We start from the raw sequence: 12,406 nt of genomic DNA, 5'->3' as shown, positions 1-12,406 counted from the left end.
CCCCAGCAGCATATCAATCAGCCATGTACCTCTCCCAGGCATCAAAGACTGCGCGGAAAAAACCCTTACACACCCTTATAAACACACACGCACCCTGCACTTACCCACTTTTGTGCATATATACACAAAGACACACACCATTCTCACAAACTGACTAACCCACACTGACAAGCACGCACACAGACACACACACAATTACATAAGCACCCTAGGAGTTTGGCAGAGAAGAGGCAAGAATCAGAGTGGGAGGCCAGGCACCTGGATGAACAGATTATGGTCTAAACCCCACCAGAGACACATAGATGATCTGCCTCAAACTTCAATTTTTTCTCGCCAGTGTGGGCTCTGGCCTTCTCATCGCCTGAGCACTGCTAACCTCAGTGACCTTGGCTCACAGATGCAGTCAGAATCAGCTCATCACTACTAAGTGCTGACTGGAGAGGACCTCCTGTTGCTTTTTATGACAGAATACGTGTTGTCCAAAACCACCAAACTGACTAGTCATAAACCAAAAAAACAAAACATACAGCATGCACTATAAATATGTAAGAGTGCTCATACATAAAATTAGGAGGCAGTAAAGTGGTATTACCTAAAGTAAACTCCATTGGACGACGAGCTTTGGAGAATGATCAGGAACATTTCGCTTTCATTTTCTGTGTAGATATTAATATTGGCTCCTTTAGATGACTAATGTTTGACGTCTCGCTGTCTACAACATGGCCCGAACCTCCGCTGCAGTGCCAAATAAAAGCACTTTTGACCTCACCTCCCACCTTGCTGCCCATGTTAGCCTTTCACAAGTCATCATTGCAACTGAGCTCATTAAAGACAGCCATATGGGGGTGAGAGCTCTCCATATACTTCAGGACTGAGCCGCAGATTTCTGTTCTTGAGGCTGTCACGCCACCTGGTGGCCATGATGCCCAGTTCCAGCAGGATAGTACTGCTCCAGCAGGAGTGCCACAGTGCCAGTACAAACAAATTATTGCAGCCTGAAACGTGAAACATGTGTTCATTATATAATAGTTCTGAATGACACTAAACTACTACCATAGTCTAACAAAAGTAGTACGCTAAAATAACTTTGATGCCAAATAAAATAACTGATTTTGTAGTCTCATAAGAGTAAGATTTACAGCTTAAACAGTGCACCAGCTTATTATATTTTTATTCTTAAGAAGCACTGTAAATTTTGCTACAGGAGTTGCTGTAGTCACTTCATCCTCAGAGTCGAGGTCTCTGTGAGAATTATCATCCAACCTGCTAAAAACGTGGTGCTCAATCCAAACAAGTTCTGCAGTGCTGTTCTGAGGCTGAGCAGCCTGTACTTTCAGAAGACGACTGCATTGAAGACAATTATGTTCAAATGTTCATGAACAACAGCGAGGTGTCAAGAGTTGGCACCTCTGTCCACTTTTTCATCTTTTACTTAAAAAAAAAAATGACTGAAACTTAATATTATGCAGCCACTACACCTCTAATGCGCTTGCATCATATCGCAAACAGCCGATTAATTAACAGAAAATTAAACTGACATTATGGATGCATGATAATATCAGCATGTCGTCAAAATAAACAGATATTGGCTTTAAAATGAAATATCGGAATCAGCCAAAACGCCGATGTCTGCCGACATCACAATTTAATTTTTTCTTTAGTCGACACAGTGAACATGTACAAAACATCAACCCTGCGTTGAAGTATTGTTCTTATTTTGCACAAGGAATTAATTATTACATACACTGAAAAGCACTGTATTTGATGTTTACATCTGCTGGTGGGCCACTAGAATAAGAGTATGCATAAAATGATGTTAATTCCACTACAAAAAAGACTTAAAGAGCTCTAAAAGGTGGGGAGAAGAGGATATATCGATGTTGGTATATTGGCCGAATGAGTTTTTATACATCAGCATATTGGCAAAAAATCCGATATTATGCATCTCTACTGACAACAATTTAAACAATTAATCATTTAAGTCATATGGGAATGTGGTGGGCATTTTCTCTTAATTTATAAACAAAATCATTAATCAGTTAATAAAGAAGTGATTAGAGCACAGCCTACAATAAACCTAAAATCACTTCTAAACAGGAACCAGCTCTCAATTTCCATTCCTGATAGCAACCATTTTAATTGATATATGGGATGACATAACAGCAGAGTACTCAGGCTTTGTATTTCCTTGAATGCATCTCTGCGAAATGACAGGGAAGATCTGCAAGCAAAGACTTACTCCATTGCGACGCGAAATTGGACAGTGTCAGGGGGCTGCTCTTTTCCCGGCCTCACCAGAGTCAGGAACCAGTTGGGTCTGAAGATCCTCAGCTGAGGGTTTCCCAGCTGATAGAGAGGGTATCTGAGGAAAGAGGCAGACTCTTATTATCTACAGTATAATTCCCAGAAAGTCTGTGGTGTTTCCTACAATCAAACTAACAACTGGGATGACATAAGAGCTGCACAAGTAATCATGTAGAATTGTGTGGTGGAATTTTAGTTTCATTTGCTCTAGCCAAAAGTTGATAAATGTAGAGAAAAAAAAAAGGTCAGTTTCAAAAGAGAGCTGTGTAATGAAAACCCACAGGATGTGATCACTGTTTGTGGTTTGCCATCCAAATCACACAAACCACGCGCTGTGCCTTGATGTGATGTACGTAATGACGTATGGAAGTATTTGGCTCTTCAGCTGCTAAATGCTCCACTATGTTTAGCAGCTGGTCAGAAACATTGTCTGCTGTTCTGTGCTGGGCGGGGACACGTAGAGACGGTTCGGCAGAGCTTTTTTTTCTCTAAAATCAGCGGGAACATTTTCATATCGCTTAATACAAATGCACAGCTGACTTGAAAACTGCACAAAATTGCTTGTTAGAGAAATTTTTGGTTATCATACAAAAGAAAACCCATGACAGAAATTCGCTTTTCCTACTAAATTAGTTCTGCTTCTTTAACCAAGTCTGATCAGGATTCTCTTAAATGTAGGTCCATCTAAGGAACCAGCCTGCATTTCCACCAGTTTTGAGCAGAACCAATTTATCTTTAACTTTTGCACTATGCACAGCGGAAGTGAAGAGAAGTAGCAACATGTCAAATCACATTGATAACCTGTATGCATTTGTTTTTTTATTAGATATTTGTTTTTATAAATAAAAGCATGGACCAACTATTAATGAGACCACTGCACACTCCTTCTTTCCAACAATTTCTCACTTGTATCTCAACATGGCCAGTATTTCCTCAGATATCACAGTGCCAGATATCGCTGGATGTTGAAAATACTTTTCTGTTCTTCTTTTACTCTTTGCAATGTGGTCTATGTATTTCTTGGTTTTCATTGGATTATTGGATTAATGTTTACTGACTGGTTACTTCTGCTCAGCGTGTTCTTTTTCATTTATTTTTTGTTTTATTTTTCTGTAAAATGTTAGTTTAAGGGTTTTTTTGGGGTTGTTTTTTCATGTCATTTTTTTTTGTTACTGTTTGTTGTTTTCAAGTTGAGGGGGGTCTGTTTGTATAAGCCTTGACCTCTGCTGCCACATTTCTTTTTTTTATTCACCTGGATTTAATGCAGTTTTTCATTATGTGCAACTAAAGGAAACAAAATAACACGACCACTGATGACATCACAATTCGCACTTCAGGTTAAGAAAAACCTGCTTTTTTTGGTTCCAACTGAGAGCCAACTTTTCAGGTTTCAAGCCAATTTATTGTTGGTCAAAATGCTTTAAGTGCTTAAAAATTATGTGTGAGAACCGGAAAAGAAAATGTTCCATGTTGGTGGAAAAGGGGTAGTTTCTTTTATTAGAGAAAGGTGCTGAGTCATTCTGGAGTTTTACAAACATTACAAATATGCACACTGACAGCTTTACCTTCAAATGAAGCAGTTTAGATAATGTGGGTTCAATGGTTTACTTGTTTATAACGCTGGATTGTCTATCTGCTCGTCTGATGTCCTGAGGGACTTAACTGTAGCAATCAGTCTTCCCAGATGTGAGCAATTAATTTTGTGCGCACAATGTTACCATTACCAGGGTAAGGACAAACATTGAGAGCAGATGTGTATCTATTAGAGGAGTTAATTCTGGATTGGCTGATAACAAATCAAAACAGTCCAGTTGACTCTGCAAATTAAAAAAAAAAAAAACTGTACAAAAATACAGTGGTAAACAAATATAAAACTAGGGTATGATTATTATTTTGTATGAAATTTTTTGGGAATGTCGTTTCTCTTTTTTGTTGCTTTATTCTGTATTTGTTTTTGGGGTTTTTTTTAAATAAAACTTAGAGCTAAATGAGTCACTCGTGAATATTCTAAGTAAAAGGGTAGATATAATAAGCCCCAACTTCAACCCACACCTTTCCAGTCTTTATATATAATAAAATAAAATTAAAAAAGTCATATTAGAGTTATCCTCAAAACCTTGAGTGGAGCTTGCTAAGCATTTAAAACTATTTACAACATCCCCCAAGGGTTTCAGATATTGCAAAAGAAAACATCCGTTGACAAAAAAGGCAAATTTGTTGAGTTCGGTAAAGTTGGAAAGATATTCACAGATTCGGACTTCCGGCATCAATAACTCATTAGTGATACGTTGTCAAAACATAAGCATAAACGAGGCCTCCCATCGTTGTAAGGTACAATGTGCTACAAGCCCAGTTTTATCAGTGGCTGTCTTTCAAGCTGCAGAAATAACATTGGTGTCAATGAGCAGCCAGCGGTGAGCAGCCGGCGGTGAGACGGTGAGATAGGGACCGTCTGCAAATACGCAAAACTAACAGCGAAGAGAAACACCACAGATATTCAATAACTCCAGACTATTCAATAACTCCCTTTTATGCACTGTGGTGTCACCAAATTTACTGCAGCCATCAACTGGCTGCTGCTGATCATACATCACTAACACTTGGTTTGTGGTGTTTTTTTTTAACCGGTAATTTTATTATTAATAAAATTCAATAACTCCACTTTTATGCACTGTTGTCACCAAATTTACTGCAGCCATCAACTGGATGGATGCACTGATCCTTTTACAATGGTTTTGATATTTATTTACATAATTTATGGAATTTTTATTAATAATAAAATTCAACTCAGCTTTTATGGTTTCATCTATTAATAATAAAATCATTTTATGGAATTTTTTTATTAATAATAAAATTCAACTCACTTTTATGCGTATAGGTGTCACCAAATTTACTGCAGCCATCAACTGGATGCCGATCCTTTTAGCAAACTCTTGGTTTGAATTTTTTAACCGCTTAATTTTATGGAATTTTTATTAATAATAAATATTCAATAACTCCACTTTTATGCACTGTAGTGTCACCAAAATCTGCAGCCATCAACTGTATGCATCATACTACAACTGGACGATATTTTTTTCCTAAGAAATCATAATTTTATGAATTTTATTGTAATAAAATTCAATAACTCCACTTTTATGCACTGTAGTGTCACCAAAATTTACTGCAGCCATCAACTGGGCTGCTGCTGATCATACTACAACTCTTGGTTTGATATTTTTTTTTAAAATCATAATTTTATGAATTTTTATTAATAATAAATTCAATAACTCCACTTTTATGCACTGTAGTGTCACCAATTTACTGCAACCATCAACTGGATGCTGCTGATCATACTACAACTCTTGGTTTGATATTTTTTTCAAAAAAATCATAATTTTATGGAATTTTATTAATAATAAAAATTCAATAACTCCACTTTTATGCACTATAGTGTCACCAAATTTACTGCAGCCATCAACTGGATGCTGCTGATCATACTACAACTCTTGGTTTGATATTTTTTTCAAAAAATCATAATTTTATGAATTTTTATTAATAATAAAATTCAATAACTCCACTTTTATGCACTTATAGTGTCACCAAATTTACTGCAGCCATCAACTGGATGCTGCTGATCATACTACAACTCTTGGTTTGATATTTTTTCAAAATCATAATTTTATGGAATTTTTTATTAATAATAAAATTCAATAACTCCACTTTTATGCACTGTAGTGTCACGAAAATCACTACAGCCATCAACTGGATGCTGCTGGATCATACTACAACTCTTGGTTTGATATTTTTTCTAAATCATAATTTTATGGAATTTTTTATTAATAATAAAATTCAATAACTCCACTTTTATGTACTGTAGTGTCACCAAAATTTACTGCAGCCATCAACTGGCTGCTGCTGATCATACTACAACTCTTGGTTTGATATTTTTCTAAATCATAATTTTGGCAGGAATTTTTATTAATAATAAATTCAATAACTCCACTTTATGTACACTGTAGTGTCACCAAATTTACTGCAGCCATCAACTGGATTGCTGCTGATCATATTTTGCCAACCCTTTGGTTTGATATTTTTTTTTAAATCATAATTTTATGGAATTTTTATTAATAATAAAATTCAATAACTCCACTTTTATGTACTGTAGTGTCACCAAATTTACTGCAGCCATCAACTGGATGCTGCTGATCATCATACTACAACTCTTGGTTTGATATTTTTTTTCAAAAATCATAATTTATGAATTTTATTAATAATAAAAATTCAATAACTTTCCACTTTTATGCACTATAGTGTCACCAAAAATTTACTGCAGCCATCAACTGGATGCTGCTGATCATACTACAACTCTTGGTTTGATATTTTTTCAAAAATCATAATTTTATGGAATTTTTATTAATAATAAAATTCAATAACTCCACTTTTATGCACTGTAGTGTCTTTTAAAACTACTGCAGCCATCAACTGGATGCTGCTGATCATACTACAACTCTTGGTTTGATATTTTTTTTCTAAATCATAATTTTATGGAATTTTTTATTAATAATAAAATTCAATAACTCCACTTTTTATGTACTGTAGTGTCAAATTAAATTTACTGCAGCCATCAACTGGATGCTGCTGATCATACTACAACTCTTGGTTTGATATTTTTTCTAAAAAATCATAATTTTATGAATTTTTTATTAATAATAAAATTCAATAACTCCACTTTTATGCACTGTAGTGTCACCAATTCACTGCAGCCATCAACTGCATGCGTTGCTGATCATACGCTACAACTCTTGGTTTGATATTTTTTTAAAAATCATAATTTTATGAATTTTATTAATAATAAAAATTCAATATCACTTTATATGCACCGTAGTGTCACCACAAATTTACTGCAGCCATCAACTGGATGCTGCTGATCATACTACAACTCTTGGTTTGATATTTTTTTCAAAAAATCATAATTTTATGAATTTTTATTAATAATAAAATTCAATAACTCCACTTTTATGCACTGTAGTGTCACCAAAATCACTGCACAGCCATCAACTGGATGCTGCTGATCATACTACAACTCTTGGTTTGATATTTTTCAAAAATCATAATTTTATGGAATTTTATTAATAATAAATTCAATAACTCCACTTTTTATGTACTGTAGTGTCACCATTAAATTTACTGCAGCCATCAACTGGATGCTGCTGATCATACTACAACTCTGGTTTGATATTTTTTTCAAAAAATCATAATTTTATGAATTTTTATTAATAATAAAATTCAATAACCTCCACTTTATGCACTGTAGTGTCATAAAAATCACTACAGCCATCAACTGCGGATGCTGCTGATCATACTACACAACTCTTGGTTTGATATTTTTTAAAAAATCATAATTTTATGAATTTTTTATTAATAATAAAATTCAATAACTCCACTTTTTTATGCACTGTAGTGTCACCAAAATTTACTTATTGCAGCCATCAACTGCATGCTGCTGATCATACTACAACTCTTGGTTTGATATTTTAAAAAATCATAATTTTATGAATTTTTATTAATAATAAAATTCAATAACTCACTTTTATGCACTATTGTGTGTCACTGCACCACAGCCATCAACTGCATGCTGCTGATCATACTACAACTCTTGGTTTGATATTTATTTAAAAATCATAATTTTTAAAAATTTTTATTCATACACAATTAATAATTCAATAACTCCCACTTTTATGCACTGTGGATGTCACCAAAATTTACTGCAGTCATCAACTGGATTAACTTGCTGATCATACTCTCTGGTTTGATATTTTTCAAAAAAATCCATCATTTTGTGAATTTTGATAATAAATTTGTTGATCAATAACTCACTTTTATGCACTGTAGTGTCCTGCAAATTTACTGTCAACTGAGGATGTTGCTGCATTGATCATCTACAACTCTCTTGGTTTGATATTTATTCAAAAATCATATTTATGAATTTTTATTCATAATAAAATTCTAATAACTCACTTTTATACGCCTTTGTAGTGTCACCAAAATCATTGCAGCCATCAACTGCTGCTGCTGATCATACTACAACACTTGGTTTGATTTTTTTTTTTAAAAATCATAATTTTATGAATTTTTATTTGTAATAAAATGTAATAACTCCACTCTTATGTACTGTATGATTTTTTTTATTAATAATACATTCATATAACTTCACTTTTACATACCGTAGAAGAATTAAATCCTTCTATCCAACCATCAACTCCTGCTTCCTTGATCATACGCAACTTTTGATATATAAAACAAGCAACAACATAATTTTAAAGATTTTTATATTAATAAAATCTAATAACTCCCTCTCTTGTGTACTGTAGAAAATTGAAACTTTGTCCAACTATCAACCGGCTCCTCGTTGATTCATACTACTCACTTTTACATCTTCAGCTATGGCTCATTGCACATCACACAATACCAAGTATGCCATATCTTTGGTAATTGGGCTGTCGCTATGATTTTTTAAATAAATATCAAACCAAGTGTTGTAGTATGATCAAGCAGCATCCAGTTGATGGCTTATGATTTTTGGTGACACACTACAATACATAAAAAAGTGGAGTTATTGAATTTATTATTAATAAAAATTCATAAAATTATGATTGTTTTAAAAAAATATCAAACCAAGAGTTGTAGTATGATCAGCAGCATCCAGTTGATGGCTGCAGTAAATTTGGTGACACTACAGTACATAAAAGTGGAAGTTATTAAATTTTGTTATTAATTGGCAAAAATTCATAAAATTCATGATTTTTTAAAAAATATCAAACCAAGTGTTAGTATGATCAGCAGCATCCGGTTGATAGCTGCAATGATTTTGGTGACACTACAGTACATAAAAGTGGAGTTATTGAATTTTATTATGAATAAAATTCAATAAAATTATGATTTTTTAAATAAATATCAAACCACGAGTTGTAGTATGATCAGTAGCATCCAGTTGATGGCTGCAGTAAATTTGGTGACACTACAGTACATAAAAGTTAGTTATTCTGAATTTATTAAGATTATTTTAATAAAATTCATAAAATTATGATTTTTAAAAAAATATCAAAACCAAGAGTTGTAGTATGATCAGCAGCATCCAGTTGATGGCTTTTGGTGACACTACAGTATTTAAAAAGTGGAGTTATTGAATTTTATTATTAATAAAAAATTCCATAAAATTATGATTTAGAAAAAATATCAAACCAAGAGTTGTAGTATGATCAGCAGCATCCAGTTGATGGCTGCAGTAAATTTGGTGACACTACAGTACATAAAGTGGAGTTATTGAATTTTATTATTAGTAATAAAAAAAATTCCATAAAATTATGATTTAAAAAAATATCAAACCAAGAGTTGTAGTATGATCAGTGGCAATAAGTTGATGGCTGTAGTGATTTTGGTGACACTACAGTACATAAAAGTGGAGTTATTAAATTTTATTATTAATAAAAATTCATAAAATTATGATTTTTTTAAATAAATATCAAACCAAGAGTTGTAGTATGATCAGAAGAATCCAGTTGATGGCTGCAGTAAATTTGGTGACACTATAGTGCATAAAAAGTGGAGTTATTGAATTTTTATTATTAATAAAAATTCAATAAAATTATGATTTTTTAAATAAATATCAAACCAAGAGTTGTAGTATGATCAGTAGCATCCAGTTGATGGCTGCAGTAAATTTGGTGACACTACAGTGCATAAAAGAGTGGAATTATTGAATTTTATTATTAATAAAAATTCATAAAAATTATGATTTTTAAAAAATACCAAACCAAGTGTTGTAGTATGATCATCAGCAGCCAGTTGATGGCTGCAGTAAATTTGGTGACACTACAGTGCATAAAAGTGGAGTTATTGAATTTTATTATTAATAAAAATTCATAAAATTATGATTTTTTGAAAAATATCAACCAAGAGTTGTAGTATGATCAGCAGCATCCAGTTGATGGCTGCAGTAAATTTGGTGACACTATAGTGCATAAAAGTGGAGTTATTGAATTTTATTATTAATAAAAATTCCATAAAATTAAGATTTTTAAAAAAATATCAAACCAAGAGTTGTAGTATGATCAGCAGCATCCAGATGATGGCTGCAGTAAATTTGGTGACACTACAGTGCATAAAAGTGGAGTTATTGAATTTTATTATTAATAAAAATTCCATAAAATTATGATTTTTTAAATAAATATCAAACCAAGAGTTGTAGTATGATCAGCAGCATCCAGTTGATGGCTGCAGTAAATTTGGTGACACTACAGTGCATAAAAGTGGAGTTATTGAATTTTATTATTAATAAAAATTCATAAAATTATGATTTTTTAAAAAAATACCAAACCAAGTGTTGTAGTATGATCAGCAGCAGCCAGTTGATGGCTGCAGTAAATTTGGTGACACTACAGTGCATAAAAGTGGAGTTATTGAATATCTGTGTAGTGTTTCTCTTCGCTGCTGTAGCGGTTTTGCAATTTGCAGACGGTCCCTATCCACTCGTCTCACCGCCGGCTGCTCATTGACACCAATGTTATTTCTGCAGCTTGAAAGACAGCTACTTTTGATAAAACTGGGCTTGTAGCACATTGTCTACCTTACAACGATGGGAAAGAGGCCTCGTTTATGTTTTGACAACGTATCACTAATGAGTTATTGATGCCGGAAGTCCGAATCTGTGAATATCTTTCCAACTTTACCGAACTAATTTGTTGACTTATAATTACAACCTTTAGAAATAAGTAAAATATCATCAAAACAGACCACTATTCCACTAATGCAAAATCAAATAACGTTGAAGTCTACTATGAATGAAAACAATTGCAATGACATTATTGCTCCGATGCAGCATGAGCACACAGGTCAGTACTTCGCTATAAAAACCGTGGATGTAATTAACACAATGACCCGAGTTTGTAATGTTTCGTATTTGGCTGCATGCTAACGGCAGTTTGTTTTTAGCATAGCGGCTAACGCTGGATATGTTCTCGTTTTCTTAAAACCATTGAAGCTTCACAGTGAGCACAGACACAACTGACTAAAGCGCACCGACAATGTGTAAAATACATGAAAACAGCGTGTGTGAAAAGCTGCATTCCGACAAACAGCACAGGGCAGCTGAAAGGCTGAGACATGCTAACGTTAGCTGGATTTGCTAGTTTACCAAGCTGCCAGACAACAAGAGGGCTAATATCGATTTCATCTGTAGCCGAGGCTTCCTTTACGCCTTTATATTAGGAGGGAAAAACTCGACACTTACAGCAGTCTTGTCACTGGCATCTCTGAGACGGTTTGTTCTCAGACAAAAGATACCAGCTAGTTGTTTTGTAGTCTTCTCAAGGTTGTATATGCTACACGTGCAGGGATTTACTTCCGGGGACACTCGTACAACGCAGGCGCACTGGATGTGGTCCATGCCCTTGTGGACAAAGTTCAGATGTCTGCAGCATAGATGCAGCCTGGAGTCAAGGATCGAGGATCAATGATTCTTTATTGTCATTCCAGCCATTTAGTAATAATACTAATACTGCTAATAACAATAATAATCTTTATTAATATAGCACTTTTCAAGCTTAAGCACAAAGTGCCTGCTAATTAAAAGACTGACAGTATGAAATAAGATGTCAGAAACCCATGTAGCCCCTTTTCTGCTCCCTTATGACATAACCAAAATTAAGAACATTAAGAAAGTTAAAGCACAAATAACAAAATAGCACTGCGCAGTGAGTACAATATCATATGAGGTTGCAAGTTCAAAAATACAATTTCATAAATAAGTAAGTAAAATGTTAATGTATTAATGTATGATAAGAAAATTAAGCTCATGTAAACAGATTAAAATTAAGAGTAAAAGATATAACCATAAGTATAAGCACATAACATGCTAATAAAGGAAATGGTCACATCTTTTCAGTACATGACATTATAATAAATGTCAAAAGAAGTGTTGACCTTCGTGAAATCCTTCTTACCCCCCCATACAATATTGCTTATAATTATGTGTGTACATATGTATGTATATAGATAAATAGATAGAAAGTGTGTATTTTATCAGGGCAAATATGATGAGACAGCAGCAGAGGGAGACCTC

The 12,406-nt window shown here is 33.7% G+C and overlaps 1 protein-coding gene across 1 annotated transcript in view; it reads right to left on the bottom strand.

The window, feature by feature from the left end:
* Positions 1-11,733, bottom strand: part of mrpl23 (mitochondrial ribosomal protein L23) — a 49,094-nt gene extending 37,361 nt beyond the window's left edge. The window contains exons 1-2 of the mRNA XM_042495423.2: positions 11,576-11,733; positions 2,240-2,362 (exon numbers count right to left, since the gene is read on the bottom strand). Coding sequence (XP_042351357.1) covers positions 2,240-2,362; positions 11,576-11,595 — 143 coding nt within the window. The 5' untranslated portion in view covers positions 11,596-11,733. The remainder of the gene's footprint in view (positions 1-2,239; positions 2,363-11,575) is intronic.
* Positions 11,734-12,406: the final 673 nt, after the last annotated feature.

This window comes from Plectropomus leopardus, chromosome 7 (genome assembly GCF_026936395.1).
Source record: "Plectropomus leopardus strain MGB_pleo_1.0 chromosome 7, ASM2693639v1, whole genome shotgun sequence".
Lineage (NCBI taxonomy): Eukaryota > Metazoa > Chordata > Actinopteri > Perciformes > Serranidae > Plectropomus > Plectropomus leopardus.
This window is presented reverse-complemented; position numbering and strand designations above follow the sequence as displayed.